Consider the following 27,028-nt stretch of genomic DNA (forward strand, 5'->3'; position numbering starts at 1 on the left):
CCACAGTCCTAATGAGCTCCTGTGAGCCCCCAACAGGAGCTGGCAGGACTTGGTATGGCCAGGATGAGCCACAGGCTGGGAAATCATGGAATGATGCTGGTGGGTGGCACATGTGAGGGAGGGACTTGCAGGGACAGCTCTGTGTGTGCAGCAAAGCCACAGGCTCTGAGGATGCTGCTGGTTTTGCACTGTGAGCTGGCACGGTGCTGGTTCCAGCCCTGGAGTGCAGTGACCAGGGCTGGTGTGGCCACTGGCACTTGCTGGTGTCTCTCCAGCAGGTAGAAGTGGCACCTGTGTCCTCAGCACAGTCCCAGTACGTTGGTACTTGGACTGGGACTGTGAGTCCATCACGTCTGTGCTCCCAGGGGACCCATCCGAACCCACAGCATATCCCTGCCCATGAATACTGCAGAGCTCCCCAAAAACCAGTGCCAGTCCATCATTTCCCACACAGATAACGCTTTCCCTCCCTTCCATGGCTGCAGATGGTGTGAATGTGCTGGCAGTGCCACAGCCAGGACCCCAGCGTGTGCCGTGGGTGCTCTCCCAGCATGGAATGCAGTGGGAACAGCCCCATGTCGGTGGTTACAGTGACTGGAGCTGGACAGCCCAACAAAAGCTCCTCAGTGTGTTTTTTTCTCCTCAAACAATCCTCTAAACAAGCTCTGGCACAAGGGTGGCTGTTTGCAGACATGTATAACCCTTTTTATCTCAGCTGGTTCTTTTGGGAAGCGGCTGCTGTGAGGCCCTGGGATGAGGCTCAGAAACAGCTGCGCTGCACAAGTGGCACTCCAGAATCAGATGTCAGCTCCCCAAAGCCTTGAGACTGCATGAAGGAGTGTGGGAATTTCTAGTGAAAATAAAACTGCTTTGCCTCTCTTATTGGTGGAGCATGCCAGGGTCATGTTCTGAAGCTCTGCAGTGCTGAGGACAAGCAATGTGTTGGTTTTCTTGTGATGAAAAGCTCAGCTCCTCCTCGCCTCCGATGGCTTTGGAAGCTGGGCTGGAAGAAGAGTGAGAGATGATGTGACAAGCAGGGTACAGCTCTGTGGATTTGGTGACGCTCAGTTTGCTGGCAGATGTTCATCCCCATCCCTTCTGCTCTGCAGAAGCCGAGCAAGGCTCTCTCTAAACCAGTCCAACACCCCTGGGAGCTCTCCTGGCAGTGCCATCGGCCCCATTTCGGGCAAGGGGGTGACTCCTAGGGTGGACAGCTGTGCCCTGCATTCCCTGACCCCTCTCTGGGGTGGGAAGCAAAGCTCAAGGTGGAGGGACCTTCTTGTATGAGGTCACTTTGCCCAGCCTGGGACCAGCCCAGGGCTCCTGCCAGAGGCAATTCAAGAGCTGTGCTGAGTCAATCCACCTTTCCCCCTCCTTTCCATCTGTCTTTCCAAGGTCCCCCTCCCCCGGTGTCAACACAAGCTTAATAAAAATGCAGCAGATGTTGCTGTGATTTCAATTTACTCAAGATTTTAACCTAATGCAAATAGTAGTTTGCATCCAGCTGTGACAAGGCAACCTGTGCTGAGGCCCAACATCCCTGCCTGCAGATCTCCTACCCGTCCCATGGCTGGCATGGCAGTGACTGACTTCCAAAAATCTTCTCCAGGAGGTTGTCTTGGGACCTGCCCTGACCCAGAATGTGCAACAGGACTTGCAGCACCTCCTGGTGAGGGAGAGTGGGATCTCTGGGAGAGCATCGAGCATCGCTGTGGCGTGGGTGGAAATATTTGTGTGTGTTTTGGAGGTTTCTCATGAAATGGAGGAATAATTGAGAAGAAGAGCAGTCAATAGCAAGTGATTCATCTGCCAGATTGAGCTTTGCTCTCCCCCTTAGGATTGCAGAAGCCAACTATGATTTCCTGACCTTATCTCCTCTCCGAGTGGGTAAACAACAAACCAACTCCTCTGTCGCTGCCTGGAGCAGCTGGAACATAGTCACAAGCAGATCTGCTTGGTTTGTTTGTTTGTTTGATGGAAAACAAACACCTTCTCCTCTGCCTTGTATTTTCACCACCTGAATTCCTGTGTGTGGGCAGAGCTCCCTGGTCACTGTGGTACCACCAGGTTTGTGACCACCATCCTCCCCCAGCACATGCAATGCCGTGGTCACAACACGCCTGGGAGGCTCTCTGTGTATGGAGAGCACCCACAGCTCACCCCCACCACTGCCCCCCATCCCTGAAAAACCCTGCACCATTCACAGCCCTCAGGGCCAAAGCTCTTCAGCACAGGAGGAACGGACCCAGGGAAAGCACAAATTCACATTCCGGTCTTCACCACCTTCCACTTCTCAAAAACAGATGGGAACAGGACACAACCATGTGCTTGCAGAGCCAAAGCAGTGGTTTGCCTCCTTGTGAGACACTTTTCAGATGGTTTTGGTGGTCTACAGGCCAAAAAAGGAATGACATCCCAGTCCATACATCCCTTCCCAGGACTCCTGCCAGAGTCCTGCAAGCCCATAATGGACTGAGATGGGCACAAAGGGAAGGAAAATCTTCTGTCACTGGAAAAAACATCCTGCATTTCCTCCTGGAGCAAAGCAGGGGAGCCCATCAGAAATCTCAGTCTGATTAGGAACAGTGATCCCCTGACACAGAGCAGCAATTTACAGGCACCATTAGCCCACGCCAGAGAGACAGAGATGCTGAGAATGGCCTATTTTCTGCACCTCCGGAATGCCACACGACTTGTGAAGGATAAAAATAATTAGCTGGAGCATCTCAGGGATAACTGACAAGTACCCAGGGGTTGGGAGCTCCCCCAATGTGCACTTTGAGAGGGAAGGAGAGAACTTTGCTGAGAGCCGGCTCAGGGCCGCAGATGCTGCCGGATCCATGGGAGTGGGATGGGCTGAGGGGAGCTCAGAGTCACTCCAGCCCTCACACAGGGCCCTGCTGCATCCTGTGCTGAGCCCCTAAATCTGCTGCTGCCAGAGGAGGTTGGTGACACAGGGACAAGCCAGGCTCTGACTGTCCCCTGCTGCTGCAGAAGGACTTGGATGCTGCTGTCCCTTCCCTCCTTCATCAACCTCTGAGCTGCCTCTCTGCTTTTGAACCTCGTGGTATTTTCTAATTATTGGCCTTGTTAAATGGCACTATCAGGCTGTCATGAATGATGGGGAGGGTTCAGAGACAGAGCTGGGAACTGGCTCCATGGGCTACAGGGGTGAGTGGGGAGCTCAGGAAGGACCTTTGCATCACTCCCCTGCCTTCCAAGCCCACATGTCCAGACAGGACCTCATCCTTTCCAGCCAATTTCCCACCAACCACTACTTGGATCCCCCTTCTCACAGCTTTTTGCCTCTTCTTGCTCAGTCTATTCTATTTAACCCATCACCTCCAGGCCTGCATGCCCTGTCTCTCTGCTCAGGCACATCTTATCCCAAAATGAGAGCTCATAAAGTGATGGAGCCAGTGGTCCAGAGCTGGGTGACTGCTTTTCCATTGCTGATAAACTCACTGGGAGCTGTTTGTTGTGTGAGTCAAACCTGGGAAAGCATTCCAGCTGGGACAGGGCAGCAGAGGGCTTTATGTTCCTGAAAAAGGCCAAAAATTTCACATGAGCCTTTCTGAAATGAAAGGCTAGGCAGGGAAAAACCCAAATCCAGTGTTTTGACATCTTCCAAACCTCTCCTTTTGTGCTAACTCAGCACTTCTTGTTTTAAAAAAAACAGCCTAAATTCCTGAGTAGGATTTTCTTTCCATTCCCTTCCCATCCAGCACAGTTTCTGTCCTGCCTTCCCCCTTCAGCTGTGACAGAGCTGGGCTCTGTCCTGCGCCTTGGGCCAGCCAGCTTTGGGCTTTCTCATCTCTCTTCCCTTTATCTTCCTTTTGGCAGGAGGACCTGACTGATGAGACCCTCAGGAGGCAGGAGGGGGATGCTGATGGATGCTTTGGGTAGTGCCAGTGGCACCTCTCTCTGTGCTCCCCACCAGGGAAATCCATCTCCCCAGTATGGGAGCACCTTGTGGCTCCAGACCAGGGGTACAATGATGGTGTTTCTTTATCATTTATGGGTTTATGATACACAAACTTTGGGATCAATTTGTGAGTCAAACTGAGAAAGAGCTCCTCATGCACTTGGATAGTGGGAATAATGGGAAAAGGTCTGGTGGAACCCCTCACAGTGGGATTTCCCATGGAATAAAAAGCTGATACTCCATTACCAACAGCAGCATCACCTCCCAGCTTGTTCTGTGTCCTTGGAGGCTCCTTTGCTGTGACTGAGCAAGGTCATTTCTGCTCCAGCCTGGTAGAGCCAAACACCTGGTGAGCAGAACTGGGTGTGGTGGGATTGGTGAGCAGGATCCTGGTACAGTGGGAGCAGGAACAGGTGAGCAGGAACCAGAGCTGGGATGTCATTAGTGCTGTCCTAATTGCTTTGTGCATGTCTCAGTCTAAGGAGGGGAACAACCCCAGGGGAGCTGCTGCTTCTCAGCCCATAACATTTCAGAGGTGTTGGATAGAAAACCATAATGAGAACTGCCAGAAAAGATAAAACAACAAAAAAATCAAGCAAAAAAGTCAGAAGGAAACACAACTATTTCTGCTGCAGAAGCTCCTGGGAGCCATCACTCAGACACCTGATGCTCCCTCCCTTGCTCTTTCCTCGCCTCATTTCCCAGGTCAGGCCAAACCTGCTCAGATTCACCATCACCTTTCAAGAGGAACAAGACCAAAACATTTCCCCTATTGACATGTTGCTGCCTTTTTTTTGCTATTGATTCCTTAATTAAAAAAGAATAAAATTCCACCAAAGCAGACATTTCTCTGAAACACTCCATCCGTCAAAATAAAAATAAAAAAAAAGAAGAAACAAAATCAATATCCTATTAAAAAATAAAAATAAAAAAATAAAAAAACACATTTGGGAGCAGATTTTGGAGCAGCCCCAGGTAGTACATCTACTCCCTTTTCTAACAAGTTCTGTTAGTTCTGCCTTCCCATGCTCTCCAGTCCCTCTTCTCTTCATTTGCATCCTCTCCTCTGGACTTTTCCCACAAATCCCACCATTTCTGGCAGGGCTGTCACTATTTCTAGAGGGTGAGGCCCAGGGAACCTGCCTGTTTCCCTGCAGGGTCCTGTGCACAGGCACCATGTCCCTAAGGATGGGTGACACCTCTATCTTTGTGCTCTCTCAAAGAAAACCTTTGGTAAATCATGGAGGCAGAGCAAACCCCAAGCCAGTACTCCCAGGATCCTTGGGTCAGGATTCCTGCTTTTCCAGCCCCATGTTCCTGCTACTATGCAATTTGCAGGCTCTATGGGAATGCTGTATTAACGGCTCTGGCTCCATGGGGATGCCTTCACAGAGGGACTTGACAGTGAACAGCCACCCCAGGGGATTCCCTCTGAGCAGAGGTTTAAAGATTTGGGTAATTTATCTTAAAATGGGGCTATGCTAATGGTCTATGCAGGATGAATTATCCTGGGAAAGGCTGTGAGACTGGAGGGCAGACAAGGGCACTAAAGTGTCTGTGAGGCTGAACCTTTTCCCTGTGGAGCTGTATTGCAGCCTGATAAGGGATTCAGACCAAACACAGACTTGTGTCAATGCAGGGACATTGGGATTGATCGTGCTCCATCCTGGGCAGGCTGGGCTTGGTTTGCTCTGAATGTGTGGCCCAGCCACGCTGGAGATAAGGAATTGCACTGCATTGATCAAAGTCAGCTGATGGATGCTGGATTCATCCCTGGGGGTTTGCTCAGCCCTCACTGCAGAGCAGCTGAAGGTCTGCAGAGCCTGTGACCTCTGCAGCTCAGGGACACCTCCCTGGTGCCAACAAGGGACCTGCCACAGCACCATCAGTGTCGGGCTGTTTGATCTTTAAATGCTCTGCACAGTGCTTAAAACAGAGCTGGGATGTTCCTTGTTTGCCAGAGCTGGATGCCCAGTTCCAGCCACCCTTTTCCCTGAGGAGATGGTCAGCATGGCCTCCCTGGGATTCCTGTGTTGTAGGAATGACGGGGGTAGGATGGGACGGACGGACGGACACGGGAGATCTCTGAAGCCGGGGCTTGGAACTTGTGGTTTATTGCAAAGGGCCTGGGTGCAGGGCCCTGCTGGGAGCTGCCAGGCACAGCTCAGAGCAGGACTGAGAGAGGGAGAGAGAGGGAAAGAGAGAGAAGGCGAGAGTGTGGTAAAGAGGATGAGAGAGCGAGGTTCCCGTCACAATACAATAAATCTTCTTCTGTGCTGAATATTCTAATTCCCACTAACCAATCTAATACAAGATACAAATCCTATGGCATTTACATACAGCCTATAAGAATCATTACATTACCATCCTGTGTTACATTTTAAACCCTAAAAACTCCTCTTTGAGCCCCTTCTGCCAAGCTGTAGGGTCTGCTCTGACCCTTGGGCCTGTCTGCAAGCAGAGGGTGTTGTTCCATCAAAAGGGGATCACCTTCAGCCCAGCCACACCATTGTTTTCCAGTTGTTCAGTAACTGAGGTATCTCAAAGCTTGCTTTCATTTCAATCTTGTTTATAGTTTCCATATTCTCAAATCTTTTGCCAGGCAATAATATTTATAAGGCTTTCCTGCTTCATCTTCCCCAACACCATGTCCTGAAAGAGGGAGAGGGTTTAGGATCCTGTCCAGCAGAGCAGTGGGAGGATGTGGGGTGTGAGGCCTGAGGTGGCTCAGGCCAGGTGTGTGATCTGCTCCCAGGTGTGTTGAACAGGGAGTGTTTTAATCTGGCTGGAGCTGCCACAGGGGGGTTGAGTCCAGCTGTTTGCAGGCCCATGGTGCTGGGGAAGGGGAGGGAAGAAAGCCACTGACAGATCTGGGACATGGGATTAGTCTTTTTCTAATTTATTTATTTCATGTATTATTCTGGTGGTGTCTTACACCTGGGAGGGTTTGGCTGGTACCCAGATCAAAGCTCCCAGCTCCCAGCCCAGCCCTTCCTGCCTCGTCCATCTCAGTGTGACCACAAGGCAGGAGCAAAGCACTGAATTTCCGTGTCCCTGTGGGGCTCCCTGGTGTGAGCTGCCCTCGATTCCTCTGCAGCAGCACAGCCAGGGATCTGAGTGGGATTGTCTCAGTGGGATTGTCTGAGCGGGATTGTCTCCTGGTGGAGGCTGGAAAGAGCATCACTCAACACAGGGCACAGCCTGTTCCTGCCAGGGAAGGAGGGATGCACGAATTTCCAGTTGGTGACCTGCAAATGAGAGTATTCACAGATTCCAACAATGGAAGGAGTTGGAAGGAACCATAAAGTTGATTTTATTCCATCCCCTTCTGCCACAAGCAGGGACCCCTTCCACTACCCCATGTTGCTGCAAGCCCCATCCAACCCGGCCTTGGACACTCACAGGGATCCAGGAGCAGCCACAGCTGCTCTGGGCACCCTGTGCCAGGGCTTCACCACCATGGCCTGGAAAGGGCGCTGGAATCTCAGACTCTCTGCTTGTCAGAGTGACCCTGACATACGTTAGAAAGTCTCTTTTTCCCAGCCCGACAGTCGAAGAAGGAGTCAGGATTCTTTTGTTCTCGTTCTCAAGGTCGTTTATTGTTTCTTATCTATAAAATTCTTTCTCTGACCCGCTGCAGGTCTGTCTGGCTGGTTGGGTTGAGGCACAGTGGCCGCCCTCAGGGCAGTGTTATCTTTTTATACTAAAAATTACGTGTACATTATTTACCATAACTTCCCAATACCTATCACCTATGTTAGACAGTGAGCTTCTACTCTAAACCAATCCAGAAGTGGCAGCATCACAGCAGAAGATGGAGGTTAAAAAGAAGAAGGAGAAAGACAGAACATGCCCAGATTCCTCCATCTTGCCTCCTGAACCCCCATTCTAAAAACCCCAACATTCTACATTTTCACCCTGTGATAAATTCACTACCATTCTATTCAAACTTTCTTGACTTGTAATTCTTCATATAAGGTTGGTAATCATTTTTTCCACGGGCTAAATCCAAGGCACAGGGGTCTTGGGCTCTGTGCAAAGGCCTCTGAGCCCCCCATCAGGGTCTCGAGTCCTCCAGGGCAATCAGAGGAATTTCCTGAGTTCCAACACTGGAAAGGGACAGATCTGTCATGGTTGTCCTTTGTTTCCAACAGACACAGCATAGACATGAGCTGTAGGCAACACCCCCCATCCTCCTCTGGTCCCACGTTAGCCCATCTCCATCACAGTCACCATGCTCTGAGGTCTTGGGAACATCTCCATCCCTCCAAACTCAGTCTGTGCTGATGTCAGCACTTGGAAACAAGGATCCATGTCCAAGGAAGGGTGGTTGGGTCAAGAAATTGTCTCATCATTCCTGCAGAGTGAGGTAGGAGCTTTCCCAGCCCTGGTGGGTCCATCCCAGTGTGTCCATGGAGAGCAGCACAAGGCAACAGCTCCTGGGGAACCTCCACCCTTCCCCAATTGATAGTGACCCAGATTGAACAGGTGTGAAAAACCTCCATCCTTTCCCTCAGTTTGACCCTCCTGCTGTGCAAACAGCCAGGGACAGAGAAACCACAGGGATAAATCCTTCCCTAGGAGGGTGGGCAGGCCCTGGCACAGGGTGCCCAGAGCAGCTGGGGCTGCCCCTGGATCCCTGGCAGTGCCCAAGGCCAGGCTGGGCAGGGCTTGGAGCAGCCTGGGACAGTGGAAGGTATCTCTGCCCATGGCAGGGGGTGGAATGAGATCCCTTTAAGGTCCCTTCCAACCCAAACCAATTCTGAGATTGTACAAATGAAAAGGCTGAATCCTTCTCCCTTGAAATGGCAGTCATACTTCAAATCCTAGGCACAGGAAGTGCCAGGGAGATTTTTCCCAGCCTGGCCCTAAAGTCTTGTCTCTTCTCACCCTTTCCTGTTCCCAGGTTCCTCAGTGACACATCCCAGCAGCTGGATCTGGGTTTTCCCCAGCCCTGGGCTGCAGCTGGGAAAAGCAGCAATAGCCATGGCTTGGGGCAGGGAGTGGTTTAAGGGGCAGCACATGACAAAGCTGTGGCCTTCAAGGGAAAGAGGAGAAAAAAGCAAAAATCAGCCTTTCACCTTAAAAACAAATAAATAAAATCAGTCCTTCCAGACCCTAAGGTAGAATCCCTCCACTCTTCAAAGTGCACTCTAGGAATGACAAAGTGCCCCTGGGATGTCTCCATCCCATGCTGGAGTGCCTGGCATTGGTGACAGCAGCCACTTCTCTGCCATCTGAGACTGGAACAGCTGGATCAGACCAGGAACCTGCCCATCCCAGCCAGGCAGGGAAATGCCATGGGAGAGGGGAGGGCAAAGCCTCTGCACTGAGCAAGTGAATCAGCACAGGGACCACAAGGGTGAAAATGAGCTCCTGAGCTGGAAACCCACATTTAATTCTGTCTCCTTGGCCCTGAGCACCAGACAGGAGCCTGGGGCTGAGGCTAGATAAGCAGCAAGGCTCAAAATACAAACTTCCCCTCGCTCTCCTCAGCCTGCAGGGCCTTGGGAGGGGCTCTGCCCATGCCTGGGATCACCCACCCACGCTGCCCTGGATGTAGGCTGAGACAGGGAGATGTCCTGGTGCTGCACAGGGAGGTGGTGCCTGCCCTGCTCTCAGACCCTTCAGCTCCCTGCCAGGCCCATCCCAAGGGAAATGCAGGATTCTGCTGTGCTCAGGCTCCCAGGCCTGTAAGGTGCTGTTAGGATAGCAAATACCACAGCTAATTAACAGAAGAGGTGTTGGCTAACGAGCTCAAGGCACGTGCAGCCTCAAAACAGATCCACATAATCAAGCCCCAAACCTTAACGAGCAGGTCCCAGTCTCCCATGTCACCCCACTGTGCATCACTGAATTTCCCTGGCACCTCCTGGGAGGAGACAGGCAGGAGTTCTCCCCCCCATCCTGCAAGAGAGGGCATCTAAGAGCAGCTCTCACTAGAAGGAGGGGACCAGCTCAAGCTTTTGCTCCTGTTTTCCTTTCTTTCCTATTTTTTTATGAACAGTAATAATCCCCCTATTTTTTTTTTTTCTCTCTTTTTTTTTTTTTTAACAATTTGAAACTATCTGACATATGGGAAAAATAATGAATTCAGTTTTTCGCCTGCGTTCTCTGATCTGTCAGTCTGCACCCGGGAGCTGCGTGCAGGGGGAGGAGGAGGCAGGGGTGCTGGCCTACATTGGGGAGATAATGATGTTCCTGCTGATCCCCCTCCCAGGAGAAGGCTCAGCCATGTCCTGCAGCTGAGGAGAGCCAGGGAATGGCTCAGCCTTTTCCTTCAGCTTTGTATTTCTCTTTGTGGGAGGCTGTTTTTAGCTGCAGCAAAGTGAGATGTGCTTGGAGCATCTCTGCAATCTCCTGATTCCCAGGGGCTCCTGGATCCACCAGGGCCCTGCTGCCTCCAAAGACTGACCCAGGGCTGTGCTCTTTAGTTTCAGCATCTCTACCCATCACTGTAGGATCAGTGAGGATGCTGCAGCTTCTGTACAGTCCCAGATTCATTTGGAGAGTTCCAGAACCATTTTGGCTGGGAAACACCTCCCAGACCGTCCAGTCCAACCTGTGACGAATCCAAGAGCACTGAGGGCCACATCCAGCTGTTCCTTGAACACTTCCCAAGGTGGGGACCCCAACACCACCCTGGGCAGCCCCTGCCAAGGCCTGAGCTCCCTTTCCATGGAGAAATTCCTCCTGATGCCCAGCCTGACCCTGCCCTCATGCAGTCTGGGGCTGATTCCTCTTGTCCTGTCTGTTGTTCCCTGGGAGCAGTGCCAGACCTTCCCCTGGTTCCCCTCTCCTGTCAGGGAGTTGTTCCCCCTGAGCCTCCTTTTCTCACAGAAGATCCCAAAAATCTGGGACACCCAAACCACAGCCCCATGCCATCCCTCCAGTGCAGGGGGGGGTTTGCACAGGACAGGCACAGGCCTTGGTGCAGGGCAGCTGGGCAGAGCAGGAGGCCTGCACAAGAGCAGGGATGAGGGGATATTCCAGCTGGGAAAGTTCTGGGATTCAGAACACCTGGTCTATCTGTGCCTCAGTTTCCCCCGTGCCCAGAGAAGCTGTGGCTGCCCCTGGATCCCTGAAAGTGTCCAAGGCCAGGTTGGACAGGGCTTGGAGCACTCTGGGATAGGGGAAGATGTCCCTGCCCATGGCAGGAGGTGGAACAAGATGAGCTTTAAGGTCCTTTCCAGCTCCAACTGTTCCAGTATTCCATGATTTTATACTGGAGGGGCATCCCCAGCACAGGGATCCTGTGTGTGATAGGAGCTCTTATCAGTAAATTTGATTACATCAGTGGTAACAAGGCCAGGTGGGCAGGTAATTTTTCCTCCACTCCTCTCCCATCCCTGCTGACACGTCTGGAAAGCTTTACCCTGACTTTCCACCATCCTGACAGGCAGAATTGGAACCATTAATCATGGCTGTCCTGGAGCACGGGCCCACCTCTCTCTTTGTGGGCAGCAATCTTCAGTTTCCAGGCAGGCAGGGCAGACCCAGCAAAGCAAAACAGCTCCCTCCAAATCTGCCCCGAGTTAGGGCTTGGCAGTGGCTGTTCCATCTGACATGATCCATCCAAAACCACTGCCTTGGTGGGGAGAATCTAACAAGAACCTGGCAAATGCAATCTATTCTTTGGCATTGTGCTGCCCTTTCAACTGGGAGAGGAAAATTTTAAGTTTTTTGCTCTTTGCAGAGTGAACATTCCACATAAACAATCTGTGAAAAACGCCAATCACTTGTTTTTAAAATTTTAAAAGTTTAATAGTAATAAAATGGTTATAAAAAATAGTAATATAATTAGAGTCATAACAATTTGGACAAATTGAATTAGGACAATATGAGACAACAAAAACAAAGAGTTATGGATGTCAGGGTACCTTTTCTGAGCAGCACAAGCCTGAAGAAGGGCCCAGGTTAACAAAGGATTAACCCTTAAAAGCAACAGCCTGTTGCATATTCATACACTTCATACATGATGCATAAATTCCATTCAAACACAGGATTCTGTCTGGTCATCATCAACTTCTTCCTCTGAATCCTAACAGCGCCTTCGAGGCGGGAAGAAGTTCATTTCTTCTGATAATGAGGCAATAAATTCTTTTTCTCTGAAAGATTCAGGTGTCCTGTGGCTGCTATCTCACTGCAAGTCTTTTCTTTAAAAAAAGTATCCTACATAACATCGTTTCTATTTTAACATTTTTTATAACCTAAAACTATATTTAACACACTACTTAAGAGAATTAATACAGCATTACTTTCTAACACAACACATATAATATTCATTTTAATATTTGCGAAAAGCCAATCATAAAATACATTTATTTTTCACACAATCCATACCTGGCCAGCTACCTGCCTGCACAGCATCTGGATCTTTGTTAAAGTGTGGAAGGGGGCTGCCAAAACTTCTTTCTCCTTGCATAGAAGGCTTTTCAGTGGAATACAAATTAATGCTCACTTATCCCATGTCAGATCTGTTTGTGTGCTCTCCAAAATGGATCCTGCCCAGAGCCAGCTCTCACAAAGGATTTCAGAACTTTGACATCTGATTTAATTCCAATCCATTGTGAAAACTGAATATTTAAAACATTCTCCAGCCAAGAATCCGGGAGCAAACCTCAGCATGAAAAAGCAAAGAGTATTCCAGTGATATTCCTCAAAATGACCTGGAGAGGGCTTAGATGGAGGAAAATCAGCCCCTCCAGGGCAGTGAGTGGGAAAGCTGAGCTGTGCTTTGCTGCAGTGAGATGAAACCATCTCTAGGAATCATTTCTGAATTTTAGGGATCTTCATTCTCCAGCAAGACACTGTTCCACTGGAGAAATCCATCCTGCTGACCCTAGAAATGTGGAACATGTGAGACTGGATGAAAAAAGACAAATCATTAGGAGAAAATAGCAAAAAAAAAAGGGGGGGGATTTTTAGGAAATATTAGTGGCTTGTTTCTCATTAACTCCTTAATGTGAGGAGGGTCCATGAATGAGGCTCAGCTGCAGAGACAGGAGGGAAACAGGGACACAGGTGCTTGGGGTGGAGAGGAGGCAGCAGTCCTGGCAGCCCCCCAGCCCCTCCTGCTCACACACACACCCTGAAGTGCCACAAGACAAATAGGACCGAGAGAGAGATGCACTATTTAAACTTTCATCACTATTTTTCTCCCTGGCTCCCCTTGTTTCTTTTGATTTATTTTTTAGTGTGTTTTCCCCAGGCTGTGCTGTTTGCCTGCATCTTTCCTCTCCCTCTCCTGGCAGCAGTTCTGGAGCACCAGGAGCTGCCCAGCATTTTTCAGGCTCTCCAGGCTCAGCTCCTATGGGCAGGGGGGAGGAATGAGGTAGCAGAGCCTGGGAAAGATGTGGCCAGGACACAGCAGGGAAACAGGAACCTATAGACACAAAATCCTCCTTTTCCCATCCATCCCTGACCCAGCAAGGACTGGGGGACAGCTCTGTATTGCACAGAGCAAGAATCCCAGCCCAGGGTAGGCAACCCTGCCAGGGCCTGGCATGGGATGGGTGCAGGAAGGCAAAGCACCAGCCTTCCATGCCATGGCAATCTCAGGCTGGCAGCACACAGGGGGGGCTGGATGCTTGCAAGCAATGCCAGAGCTCATCCCAGAGCCAGTGTGGCCTCTGTAAATTGACTGTGGACAGCACAGGCTGGGCAGTTTTCAGCCTGTCTTACATAGGGAAGGTGCAGACAGCTCCAGGGATTGTTTTGTAGAATCACAGAGGCATGGAATGGTTTAGCTTAGAAGGGACCTTAAAGCTCATCCAGTGCCACCCCTGCCATGGCAGGGACACCTTCCCCTGTCCCAGGCTGCTCCCAGCCCTGTCCAGCCTGGCCTTGGGCACTGCCAGGGATCCAGGGGCAGCCCCAGCTGCTCTGGGCACCCTGTGCCAGGGCCTGCCCACCCTCCCAGGGAACAATTCCCAATTCCCAATATCCCATCCAGCCCTGCCCTCTGGCAGTGGGAGCCATTCCCTGTGTCCTGTCCCTCCATCCCTTGTCCCCAGTCCCTCTGCAGCTCTCCTGGAGCCCCTTCAGGCCCTGGCAGGGGCTCTGAGCTCTCCCTGGAGCCTTCTCCTCTCCAGGTGAGCACCCCCAGCTCTCCCAGCCTGGCTCCAGAGCAGAGGGGCTCCAGCCCTGGAGCATCTCCAAGGTCTCATTCCAGCAGCTCCAGCTCCTTCCTGTGCTGAGGACTCCAGAGCTGGATTCAGGTTCAGCTCTGTGGATGGGGGCTCACAAGGGCAGAGCAGAAGGGCAGAATCCCCTCACCCACCCTGCTGCCCACACTGCTGGGGATGAGCCCAGCATGGGAAGATGAGGATGAGAAGATGAGGATGAGAAGATGAGGATGAGAAGAGTGGAGCCTCCAGCTGCAGACAGCATTGGTCTCCAGCTTTCAGATGTAGGATGCCAAGGAAGATCTGCTCAGTCATACTTGAAGGGGGAATATTCCACTCTGGAGTCAGGAAGGACTTTGAGCCCCGTGCTCACCCCATTTAAACTCTGACCACTCACTCTGTGTTGTTTGTTTTTCCTTACCTGCCAAAGCAAAAGGATTGAAATCCTAATTGCATCAGGAAGGGGAGAGGTAGAACAGATGTTCAAGATAGTGGAGGGGAGGATGCAGTTGGCATCCAGGGCTAGGTTTCCTCCAGATCTTAGGTCACTGAGCCCCACAGTCCTGCCCCAAGTCCCCGTTTTGTGCTGCCCTGAGAAGCCCAGCCCGTGACAATGCTCAGACAGCAAAATCCCTGCCTTTCAAGTGTTGGACAAAACCTAAGAGTCTGTTTATATCCTTCCTAGCTCTGAAGAACTGCTGGAAATCTGAATCCTAAATGTGTAAAGGCCTGATAAATGGAAAGCTGAACACTCCTGGAGCTGTAAGCTGCTCTGCAGTGGTTTAGGCCCTCACAATTTGCAGCCTTCAAGGTTGATAATACAGCAAGACCCTGAGCAGTCTGCTGGAAAACTCTGCCAGAAACACAATCCTTGTAAGGGGATTCTCTTATCCCATGTAGCAAGCTTCATCCTAAAAGCAGTTTTGTGTTCTAGCCCCTTTTCCTCCCTGTGGAAAGCTTTCCTAGACACTTGATGAAACAGAGAACCTTCTTTCTCCCCCAGCATCCAAATTTTCCTGCTTTTTCCTTTGTTTTCTCCCAACCTACTCCTGGTTCTTTCACTGTAACTCATGCCAGTGAAGCCTCCCAGCCTTCATTTTGCCAATTAAACAACCCAACCTCTGCTGATTTTGCCTGGTAGGGGAGCTGCTCTTTTCCTTTGATCAGCTCCAGGGAGTTCTGCATCCATGAGTGTGACCAAACACCCCAGAATCTCAAAAGCATCGTGCAGAGCAACACCACTAAAGCTCCAAAATGCCCCCAAGGCTGGTGGGGAAAGCAGATGCTGTCTGGGAAGAGGAGGCAGCTCCCTGCAGCTCTCAGGCAGAGAAGAGGATGCACAGAAATGATACCACAGCCAATTAACCCTTTGTGGTGGTGTTCGCAGGGGTCTTAGGATGAGGGAAGAGACAAGAATGTTGACTCCATGTTTCAGAAGGCTTGATTTATTATATATATTATATTAAAACTATACTAAAAGAATAGAAGAAAGGATTTCATCAGAAGGCTAGCTAAAAATAGAAAAAGAAAAAATGAATAACAAAGGTTTGTGACTGACAGAGACAGTCCGGACAGCTGGACTGTGATTGGCCATTAATTAGAAACAACCACATGAGACCAATCCCAGATGCACCTGTTGCATTCCACAGCAGCAGATAACCATTGTTTGCATTTTGTTCCTGAGGCCTCTCAGCTTCTCAGGAGGAAAAATCCTAAGGAAAGGATTTTTCAGAAAAGATTCCTGTGACAGCGTTATCCAAGGGATCTGGTTCCACAGGGGACTCTTGTGCTGAGTCCACACCAGCTGAACACTCCTTGCAGATATTTGGCTCAGGGCAGCCCTCAGGGGCTGCTGTGTCTGCCTCTCCAGCCCAGCAGCTGGGTGGCCCTTGCCCACCAGCAGGTGTTGGGGTTGAATCACTTAACACTGAAGAAGAGGCTGGCCCCAAGAAGAGGAGGTGGTTACAGAAACCCAGCAGCAGTAAGGTACCAGGCACAACCCAGGAAAACAGCCTTAATTAGGGAAAATATGCTGCTGGCTGCAGGGCTGTTTGCTTCCTGCACTTCCAGGACCTGGCTGCTGCAGGATCCTGTTATCTCAGCAACTATTGCTAATGACTGAGGCTCTGTTTGCTTGCCACATCCTTGTCCAGCTGCTGGGAGCATTTCAGACATCCAGGTCATTTGTAAAGGCAGCCTTAGCCTGGGGTCTCAGCCCAGCAGAAGAATTCTGTGGGGGTCACTAATTAACCAAGTTGTGCAGGGTGGGACAGTGTGCAGGAAAGCCTCTAACAAGTAATTTTAAAAAGCTGATGAATGCACCAAGAGCACCATCATTTAATTGTGTTTCTTTATGATGATGTGCTGTAAGTGCACTTTTCCAAAGGGCAGGGACCCCAGGCTGTCCCCTCTAATCCAGGCAACCCAGAGGTATAGAGAATAGATTGAAGCCTGTCCAAGACTGGTTTAAAAATATTCAACAATTCCTGTATTTTGACAGAAAATGAGGGGTTTGGCAGGGAGAAGTTTGTCAGCATTTCTTTAGAAAGTTTTGTCTGCAGTGAAGAAAGGGACAAGTGTCCAGCTGAGGTCTTGAGGGCAACGTGAGGAACAGGAGACCTTCAGCTGGGGTGATTCACCTTCACATCACTCACATGTCCATTGGGGATAATTTATGGGCGCTCCCACCCCATAAAAAGCTGCATGTCACAGACTCATGGAACCATTCAGGTTGGAAAAGCCCTGTAAAGCCCATGGAGTCCCATGTTCACCACTAACCACGTCCCCAAGTGCCACACCCAGGGATGGGGACTCCACACTGCCTTGGGCACCCTGTTCCCACCTGACCACCCTTTCAGCGAAGGATTTTTCCCCAATATCCCAACTACACCTTCCTGGTGCACCTTAAGGCCCTTTCCTTCCAGCTTTCTGCTCCTGTGGGCTTGAGCTGTCTTGGATCCCTTCTCCATCATTTCAATCTTCCTGGCCATGAGTGGGTTAACTTCATTTGCTTTGCTGTCAGGAATAACCCCCCCTGCAACCCCAAACAACTCTTCCTATTTATATCCCTGGTTTAATCAGGAAGGGTAGAGCTTCCATAGCTGCGTGATTAAAAATTAGGAGACCAGATTCTGTAGTGGTGCCTCATAATAACAACCAATCCTGGGAGCACAGTGGATGAATAATGGATCATGGCTTCTTGCTTTCCCTCCTTTCTTCTTCTCCCCTTTTCATCTTTTCATTCTTCTCCTCCTCCTCCTCTGCCTCTTTTCCCTGGCTGGAATTGGGGTGGGGAAGAATACATCCATCCTTCATACTGCAGAAGTTAGAGAGACATCACTGATTCCTCTTCATCAAACCCTCCACCCCAAGCAAATTCCCTGTTAGGGAGCCTGGAGACATCAATAATTCACAGTTACCTGGAGGACTGGGTGATGAAAACCATTTACTTGGAAGAGATCACCAGAACCCATCCTCTCCTCATTGCCATAAGCAGCTCCTCAAGGCTGGCTGCTGATCCCATAGAGAGAAACAGGAGCAAAACTAAAAACTGAGGATTTCTGGCACAGGTCTAACAAGTGAGTCCATGTTTGTTTGCATTATGTTCTCCCCTGTCCCACAATATCCCCTGGTGGACACGCTGGATTGCTTTGCAGGGGAGATGATGCTGCAGGAATGCCAGGAAAAAAGTCAGGAATGTCAAGCATCCCCCCATAAAAGTTCCTTCATTAAATTCCAAGATGGTCTTCAGAGAAAGATTTGTAGGTTGGTTTTTTCCCCACTCTAAAAGATGAATTTTCAATGTTTTTTACAAGCAGAGGTCAAATTCAATTAATGGATTCAGTGAGGGGAGAAAAAACTATTGAAAAATGCCAGATTTGGTTGTAAACAGCATAAACTCATCCAATGAAATAAAATAAGTAAGTCTTAAAAATTAAAATTCATACTTCCTTTATAGTTAAATAACATCAGAATGGAGCAGAATTGTTCCCATTTTCACATCTCAGTGACAGCCGAGCCAACTAACCCAAACCACAGATTTTCACTTTCTTGTTCCACTCTTTTAGCCTGAGGGGAAAAAAAAAAAAAAAAAAAAAAGGAGAGAGAAAAAAAAAGTACATTTTGGATCCGTGGATCCGTGTAGAAAAGCTTTTTCCCCGGTCCTTGGGTTCCACCCACTGAGCTGAAAAATCCCATTACTCCCAGTGCTTGGCAGCCGCTGTGCACAGCAGGGAGTGCCCACAGCACATCTGCAAATCCCAGCCTGGGGCACGCAGCCACCTGTGCGTTGTCAGGGACCATAATCCCTTCCCAGCTCCCACCCCAGCCCGGTGCTGGAGATTTCAAATCCTCCTCAGCCAACCACGAGGCAGGGGCAGCTCGGCAGCAAAGCCAGGCTTGGGGATTTCTGAGGGGGCTTTGGTTCCGAGGTCTCAGAATCTCTGCTGGTCACAGTGACTCTGAGATATGTACAAGCTTCTTTTTCCCAGCCCAGCCATCGAAGAATGAGTCAGGATTCTTCTGTTCTCATTCTCAAGGTTGTTTATTGTAGCTTATCTATAAAATTCTTTCTCTGACCCTCTGACAGACCGAGGTCTGTCTGGCAGGTCAGGCTGAGGCACACTGCTGTTATCTTTTTATACTAAAAACTACATGTGCATTATCTACCATAACTTTCCAATACCTATCACCTATGTTAGACAGTGAGCTTCTACCTTAAACCAATCCTAAAGTGCCAACATCACAGCAGAAGATGGAGGCTAAGAAGAAAAAGGAGAAAGACTGGACACGCCCAGATTCCTCCATCTTGCCCCCTGAATCCCCATTCTAAAAACCCCAAAAATCTATTTTTCACCCCATGAAAAACTATTCTTCTACTTAAACTCTCTTGACTTGTAATTCTTCATATAAAGGTTGTGATTTGCTCCATGGGTCAAAATCAAACTCACAGGGGTCTCGGGCTCTGTGCCAGGGTCTCTGAGCCCCCTGGCAGGGGCTGGAGCCATCCAGGACAGCCAGAGGGATGTGCTGGGTTCCAACACTGAGGGGGAGCAGCACTGGCTTGGAACAAAACCAGCTCCACTTGGGCAGAAAACCATTGGATTTCACCCAACTGCATCCCTCTGAAGGATGATGAGGGCCAGAGGGTTCTGCCACCCACTTCCGAGCAGGGTGTGAAGGAGCAATTTCCCATTTCTTGAGAATGGCTTTCATGTGTCCTTCACATTCCTGCTGGCCTCCCAGCCCCACATGGGCCCAGGACAGATGTGCCCCAACACACCTGTCTGTGGCAAGAACAGAATTTGGCTTCCAGGGGTGATGGTTGGGAAGAGCTCAGTGCCTTTGGGCAGTGCTTTGGGCTGGAAGGGCTCTCAAGGAGGGGGCTGCCAGCAGCTTTCAGCCACAAGGAGGTTCCCTGCTGTTCTCCTGGAATTCTGTGGGGCATCCATGGGATTGGGGATGCTGTTAAAGAGCCAGGGAGAGGGAGGGCTGAGCTCAGGTCTCTCAGAACAGAGATAAAAGTGCATTTGTCTTACTTAGTCAGGAACTTTTTATCTCTTGATGAAACACCCACCAATGGCCAAACTTTTCATGGTTCACCTCTGGAACAGGTTGGAGTCTTCATCCCTGGGGGGATTTAAAAGCCATGTGGATGTGGCATTTGGGGACATGGTTTGGTGGTGGGCTTGGCAGTGATGGGGTGTGGCAGCAGCTCTCTGGCCACAGAGAGCAGGCACAGACTTTCCCAGAAAAATCCTGGGGAGCTGTGTAGAAGCTGTGGGAAACTTAGAGGAAAAAAAATAAAAAAAGTATTATCTCTTTCTGTAACCATTGTTTATAGATAGGGTTCTCTAGAGTGTGTTATTGATAGCCACCAATAGTGTGTGAGAGGTTTTCACTTTGAGACCAAGCAGGTCTTAGGTCCATCATTGTTTGTATAAGAACTGTAGATTTCTAATAATAAAGTGTCTTTCAGGCCTTCTGGATCATGGAGTCAATGCTAATTATTACCCAGCTGGGGTCCTGCTACCACAATGGGGAAATGATTGGACTTGATCTTAAAGGTCTTTTCCAACCTAGATAATGCCCTGATTCCATGAGGAGCTGCACAAAGCTCCATCCCCAGTACAGATCCTGGATGGAGCAGACCCATCAGGGTAGCAGAGATAAAAGCTCCTCCCTGCAGGATTAAAGAGGAGCCCCTCTCTCCAGCTGGATTGCCCATCTCTTGGCATTCTGGGGTGCCAGGTCCAAGAGCTGGTCCCAAAAGAGAAGACCATGCTCAGGTGCTCCTCCTGTGCTTCCCTGTTTCCACCTGTCCCTGTCTCTGCCTTCATTTCCAGCAGAGATGCCCAGGGCTGTGAGATACCAGCAGAGCCTGGAGCTGCAGCCTCCCACGGGCTCTCAGGTGTCTTCAAAGGAAGGCTGAGGCCTTAAATGTGTCTGTTTCCCCCTGTCTAGATCTGCATTCCCAGAGGGAGGTGCTGAGGAGCCTCCCTGTGGCAGGAGGTCACCACAACCTGCTCGTGGGAGTGACAGGGACATCAAAGAGAGCAGGGCGTGCCCCCATTCCTCCGGGGTCCCTCTGGGACAGAGAGCTGCCACGGGAGCCTCCTCAAAGGCAGGCCTGGAGGTCACACTCCTGATGCCCAGAGGTTATTCCACCCTGAGTCCTGCAGGTCCAAATCCAACTTCCCTGCCCTTCCACCCCAAACCAGCCTCACCTCCCTCCCACTTCACAGCCAGAGCAGGGGTCACACCCAGTCCTCTCCAAGCCCTGTATGTGTGTCCAGCAGCAGCCAGTTAGAGATCCTCAGGGAGGAAAAGAGGAGCAGGCACAGGAAGCAGGGATATTTATTTCAAGCAGGGACATTGCTTTCAATACTCCCCATCTGCAGAGTTTGCAGCTCAGGGACATCCAGGGCTATCAAAACAGGATGAACCCCAATGAGGGGGAGAGAAATGATGCGTCTGACTCCATCTTATCAGAAGGCTAATTAATTACTTTATTATACTATATTATTCTATACTATATTACACTATATTACATTAATCTAAACTGAATCTGCCAAGCACTCAACTGCACAAAACTGCCCAGAATCTCATGACTGTCAGCCGACAGTGCCAACACACACACACCTGATAGGCCAAGGAAACAAAACACCATCACTTTGGGTAAGCAATCTCCATACTGCATTCTACTTTGGCACAAACACGGGCACAGCAAATTATAAGAATTGTTTTTCCTTTCTCTGAGGTTCAGAGAACGTGAAACCCAGAAATATTCTTGGGTAGAATTGTGCCTTGCTTTTCTCTGTGAAGAGAAGTGTGGCAATACCCAGCATTGAGTATTTAGTAGTCCTCAGTGGATTTATCTGCCACAGCCCTGATCCCTCATATTCCTGCAAAGCTTGCAGCCACCTGGCCCAAGTTCCCTCAGAAGCTGCTGCTGCTGGAGGTCAAATCTGAGGCAGCAGAGCAGCAAAAGGCAGGTGGCTGTAACTGGGGACAGGGGTAGCACTGCCATGGCCATCCTGAACCATCTGCAGGGCCCGAGAGGTCACAGGCCAGCCCTGGCAGCTCAGCCCCCACAGATGACTCCAGGAAGGTGGAGTTCATGCTTCTAATGACATTGTCTCCTCTGTGCTGTTTGACTGCAGTTCCTCCAGATGACCCTGTCATTTTGGGGGGGCCCATCATCAGCCTGAGAGCAGGAGACCCCCTGAACCTGACCTGCCACGCAGACAACGCCAAGCCAGCAGCCTCCATCATCTGGATGAGGAGGGGAGAAGTCATCAATGGAGCCACCTATTCCAAGGTGAGGCAGGATGGGGCTGGGACAAGGCCTGTGCTCGTGAAAGGGGCACCAGGCCTGACACTTCACACTGCCCCAAAATATTTGGGGCAGCACCCTCAGCTCTGCAAGCTCAGACTCTCACCCTGCAGCCCTTCCCACTGGGGAGCCTGGGAGGAGAACAGTCAGCAGGATGCAAGTGAGAAGTCACAAACTCTCACCAAAATGGGCTCTGCTCTGAATTTGGCTTTTTGTACCTTCTCACAGCTTGTCATCACCTGGTGTGGCCACTTCTCCCCCGTTAATCCCACCTTCAGGGTGTGGTGTTAATGCTGTGTACAGCAGCACTGACCCAGCCCTGGTTCTGGTTCTGCAGCAGAAGCTCTGGATCAAAGGGGTGGTTGCAGTGACATGTGTCCCCTCCTCCAACTGCGGTTTTCCATGAAAAATTGTCAGGGTTCTTGGCATTTTTTAATTTAGACAGAAAGTCTTTATTAGGTCATGAAGGAAATAATCAAAGAGCAATCAGCAGCACTCTGGGAATGGGACCCCAAATGTTCTCCTGTTTATGGGCTCCTGATGGCTGGTGAGTGTGAAAGATCCAGTAACACTTGACAGTTTTAATGACATTTTCTCAACAGCAAAATTCAAAACCTAAAATGGGTCAGTTTGCAGCCAAAACTTCAAAGTGGGCAGTCAGAGCTATTCCTCGAGCTCCCAAAGATCTTTAATAAACATTTCATCCTTGGCTGCCACTGTGCAGCCTCCAGCCAGCCTCATTCCAGCAATATCCTGATTTTCTGGGGAGAGCAGAGGAGGCAGAACACCCTCCCTGCCTCCTCCTCCCTCTCCTCCTCCTCCCTGCTGGAGCTGAGCTGCTTCCCTGCAGCCAGGGGTGAGCAGGGGGAACCTGCCCCAGCTCCCTGCCTGCCATGCAGAGGAGAGGCAGCACTAATTAGAGCCAGGGAGAACTGAACCCTCTCTCTCTCTCTGTCTCTCAAATGGAGTGGAATTAATTAAAATCCAGGCCATTGATGTACAGTTGTTCACAGCTTATCCCCCTCATCCCAGCCTTCCCTTCCAGGGCTGCCAGGCCCTGAGGAGACAAATTTTGAGCCCTCTCCCTTTCAGACCCACAAGCAGTGGGGAGCAGAGAAGAGGAAATGCCCATCTTTAAAATATTTCCAACAAAACACCCTTCCAAAGCAGAGTTTTCCAGGCTGCAGATCCATCTCCCACAGCACAGAGATCTCCATGGCATTTTAAGCAGGTGGCAGGGATGGGATGGGCTGGGATGGGCTGGGAGGGGACCCCTGTTCTGCTTGAGGGGAAGCATCTTTCTCTCCTCCTGGAGTCAGGATAACCTCTGTTTCTGAGGCTGAACCTCATTTTCTTTTGACTTCCTGAAGGTTTCCATGAGGTCCTTCCACATGAAAAAAGAAAATCAGCCTTTAGAAAAACTAGCAGACAATTTTAGACATTTTTTGAGTTGGAAGTTTGGATTTTTGGGTTCTCAGAAACGTTTCCCTTTTGAAGCTCCCTTTAAAATAGTTCCTCAATTTGCCTCTTTCTTCTTTTTCAAGAGAACTGAAACTCAACCCGGCTTTCCTTTGATCCAGATATTCCAGCCAACTAAAAAAAGAAGTCCTGTTTGGGTTACTGACTGCCTGAAACCATTTACACTGAGTGATAATTTCTTTGTTACTCTGAATTTCCAGTCCAGCAAATGATCCATATGCAACCCCCTGCAATCCCAGCCAGGCACAGAACAGCCACAGCTGACTGAAATCCCCCTGATCCCTATTGAAAGGGACAGGGAACATTACAAAATCCTGCAGGATTTGGAGGTTAACCTCAAATAGGGGAAATTCCACACAGACTTAAGGTTCACCTCAACCCTAGCACAAAATGGGGTGTTGTTCCCCAAGGGAAGAGCACACAGGGTGACAATAAAGCAAGGACAGGGCAGCATCCTGCAGTTGTGTCCAGAGGTGGGAATGGAGCTGGGGATGGGGCTGGAGGACCAGGAGTGTCTGAGGGAGCTGTAGGGGTTCAGCCTGGAGAAAAAGAGGCTCAGGGGGGACCTTCTTGCTCTCCACAGCCCCATGACAGGAGGGGGATCCAGGGGAGGAGTTGGGCTCAGCTCCCAGGGAGCAGGGACAGGATGAGAGGAAATGGCCTCAAATTGTACCAGGGGATGTTTAGATTGGATATTGAGAAAATTTCTTTACTGAAAAGATATTCAGCCATTGGAACGGGCTCTCAGCCTGGTGGTGGATTCCCCATCCTTGGAAGTGTTCCAAAAACCTGTGGATGTGGTGGAGAGGGACGTGGTTTAGTGGGTCAGTGCTGTCAGTGCTGGGTAAATGGATGGACTCGATCTCAGAGGGCTTTTCCAACCCTCATGACTCTGGGATTCTGGGCTGATTGTGATGACAATTTCTCAGCATCCTTCCTTGTCTCATGTGCTTGAGAGGCACAAACCTGTGTGCATGAAGGCTGTGCCACCATGACCCAGGGAAAGCATTAGTCTTGGAATCAAAGAATCATTAAGGTCAGAAAAGCCCTCCAAAATCAAGTCCAACCATTCCCCCAGCACTGCCAAGGCCACCACTAAACCATGTCCCCAAGTGCCACATGCACACAGCTTGCTGACATCTGTTTATCTCCCAGTAAAGCCCTGTCTTACACTGTGAGCAACAAACTTGAAGGATAAAGATTTAGAAGGAAAAACTGCCTGGCAGGGTCCAAAATCCACAGTGGATAAACCAAAGAGAGGTCAGAGGTTAGAGAATGATTCAAAGGCTGAAAACCACACAACATCTTGAGAGCTCTGAGGGCTCAGCTTATCAAAGTCAGGGTTACAGGGTGACGTGACCTCTTGTAAGAACATGCAGGAGGATTAGGGGGTGGTAAGGAAGCGCTCCCAGGCTCCTGTGCTCCCAAAAGAGGCACAGCAGGGCACTACAGCTGAAGTCAGATAAATCCAGGGAAGAAGCATGGTGCCAAGGATGAGCAGGCAGAGCTGGTAACCACCTGTCTTGGTTTGAACAGACAGGTGTCTGCTAAGGAAGGGAGGAGCCTCCACTGAAATGGAAAATGTAAACCCCCTCCCCCTGAATTATTGTAATTTTGAAATTAAGGAGCTCTCAGGGAATGATATGGGAGTAGGAATAACAGTTCTTTATTAGGGAAGAAAAAAAAATTAAATAAAAATGTGGTAACACAAAACCCCACTGCCAAAGTCAGACCATGCCCTGTCCCCTGTGTGTCAGGGGGTGGCACAGCCCCATCCCATGGGGGCTCAGCCCTCCTGCAGTGCCAGCTGTGGCTCTGCTGGAGCAGGGATCCTGCACAAGGGGGGAGTTTTCCTCTGCAGCTCCAGGGCTGCTGGAGATGGGCCTGGGCTCCCTCTGGCCATGCAGGGCAGCAGAAGCTGCTCCTCTGGCAATGCACTGGGCAAAGGCTGCTGGGCTGTCCCAAAGCTCAGATTGGATCCAGGTAGGAATGCTTGGCTCCTCCCCTGGGCGCAGCATCTCCCCATGGGATGCTGGAATTGGATCAGCCCTGCAGGGACACTCACTGGCCATGGACAGCAGAGATCTCCTGCAGGGAGGATTGACTATGGGAGAGATAAAGAAAACTGCCCAATGAAGAGCAGAGAACTGCCCCAGCTCTGACAGATGGGGATAGAACACACAGCCCATTTCCAACCTAAGACACCAGCAGGGTTTGATCTCTGGCCCCCATCAGTGAACACCTGAGAGGTGATGATTTACCGTGGGCTGGGCCAGACCACAGCACAGCAGCCAAGGATCCATGGCCAGGGTCTGTCTGTGCTGCTGGCAGCTGGCATCACCTCAGTGCTGTGGGAAGTGCCCAGGCAGCTTTGTGCACTCACCTGACAGAAAATGACGGCAGGGTCACAAAGCCATTTGCCTCTGCTCCCTCTTTGCTGGCCTGGTGGGTGAGGTGTCTCACTGGAGCTTTCCTCCCTGGCCTAGGCACAGCAGAGCTGCAGGGAAGCAGATGGGAGTTAAGAGCCCAATTCCCAGGGAAGCACAGTGAAATTTGTCTTTGTTATTCCCCCTGAGGCTTTTGGCATATTCCAGCCAGAGGAACTGTTATTGCAGGAAGCTGCTTGGCTGAGAAGCTCTTATTGAGCCTGGGGATGGGGAAAGGGCCCCTCTCCAGCAGGAAAGTCCTTTCCGTCAGATTAGGCCCTTTTCTGACCCAGAGATGGGGCAACTGAGAGGCGTTTTAAAAACTTTTTATTCCTTTTTCAATCTCATGTGAAGGGTGAAACAATACAGACGTTATAATTCACAGCATCACAATCAGAAGCCGACTATTTCCCAATTACAAAACACCATAAGCGTTTCTTAGCCTATCAGCTTTAACCACACCATGCTGTAAATGCCTTAAGGCAAATCATCTAAAATTACCCCTCGTGGGTCCTATTACAGTGCATCTTTCATGGTACTTTTCTCCAAAGTATCTAGTTTTATTTGCAAGGCCACCCTTTGAAACTTGTTTCTAGTTCCATTTCTCTCTCTAAAATATCTGTCCTAGTCCATGGCATTTCTAAGTCAACATTTTTTATCTCAAGGTTTGCATACAGATGTAAGCCCTCTGTCAGGCTTTGGGAGTTTGCAACAAATTCATTTCCAGCACTTTCCTCCTCCCTGTTTCCCCCTGGCAGACACTCCTCCGTGACGGCAAGAGGGAGAGCATCATGAGCACGCTGTTCATCGCGCCGTCTGACATCGAGAACGGGGAGAGCATCGTGTGCCGAGCCACCAACAAAGCCATTCCCAGCGGGAAGGAGACTTCGGTCACCATTGACATCCAGCGTGAGTACACAGCTGGCTGAGCCACCCCTGCCTGCTGGGACACCCCGGCATCTCTGCCCTCTCCAGCCAGGGCTCTGACTCCAGGCAGGAGCAGCATGCTGCACCTGGGGGTTTCCCTTTACTGGGATTCTGGATGTATCATTTGGACAGACAGGTGTCTGCTAAGGGAGGCAGGAGCCTCCCCTGAAATGGAGAATGTAAACCCTCCCCACCCCTCTGAATTGCTATAAAATTTAAATTAAGGGGTTCTCAGGCAAAAATATGGGAGCAGGAAATAGCAGTTCTTTAGTAGGGAAGAAAATAAAAGGATAAAATGAACAATGCAGTG

The 27,028-nt window shown here is 50.1% G+C and overlaps 1 protein-coding gene across 3 annotated transcripts in view; it reads left to right on the plus strand.

The window, feature by feature from the left end:
- The window catches only part of KIRREL3 (kirre like nephrin family adhesion molecule 3), a 401,566-nt gene that overhangs the window by 313,934 nt on the left and 60,604 nt on the right, over positions 1–27,028 (plus strand). For all 3 annotated transcript variants that reach the window (XM_066564579.1, XM_066564580.1, XM_066564581.1), the window contains 2 exons: positions 21,714–21,871; positions 26,550–26,700. In XM_066564579.1, the coding sequence (XP_066420676.1) occupies positions 21,714–21,871; positions 26,550–26,700 (309 nt within the window). The remainder of the gene's footprint in view (positions 1–21,713; positions 21,872–26,549; positions 26,701–27,028) is intronic.

This window comes from Molothrus aeneus, chromosome 22 (genome assembly GCF_037042795.1).
Source record: "Molothrus aeneus isolate 106 chromosome 22, BPBGC_Maene_1.0, whole genome shotgun sequence".
Lineage (NCBI taxonomy): Eukaryota > Metazoa > Chordata > Aves > Passeriformes > Icteridae > Molothrus > Molothrus aeneus.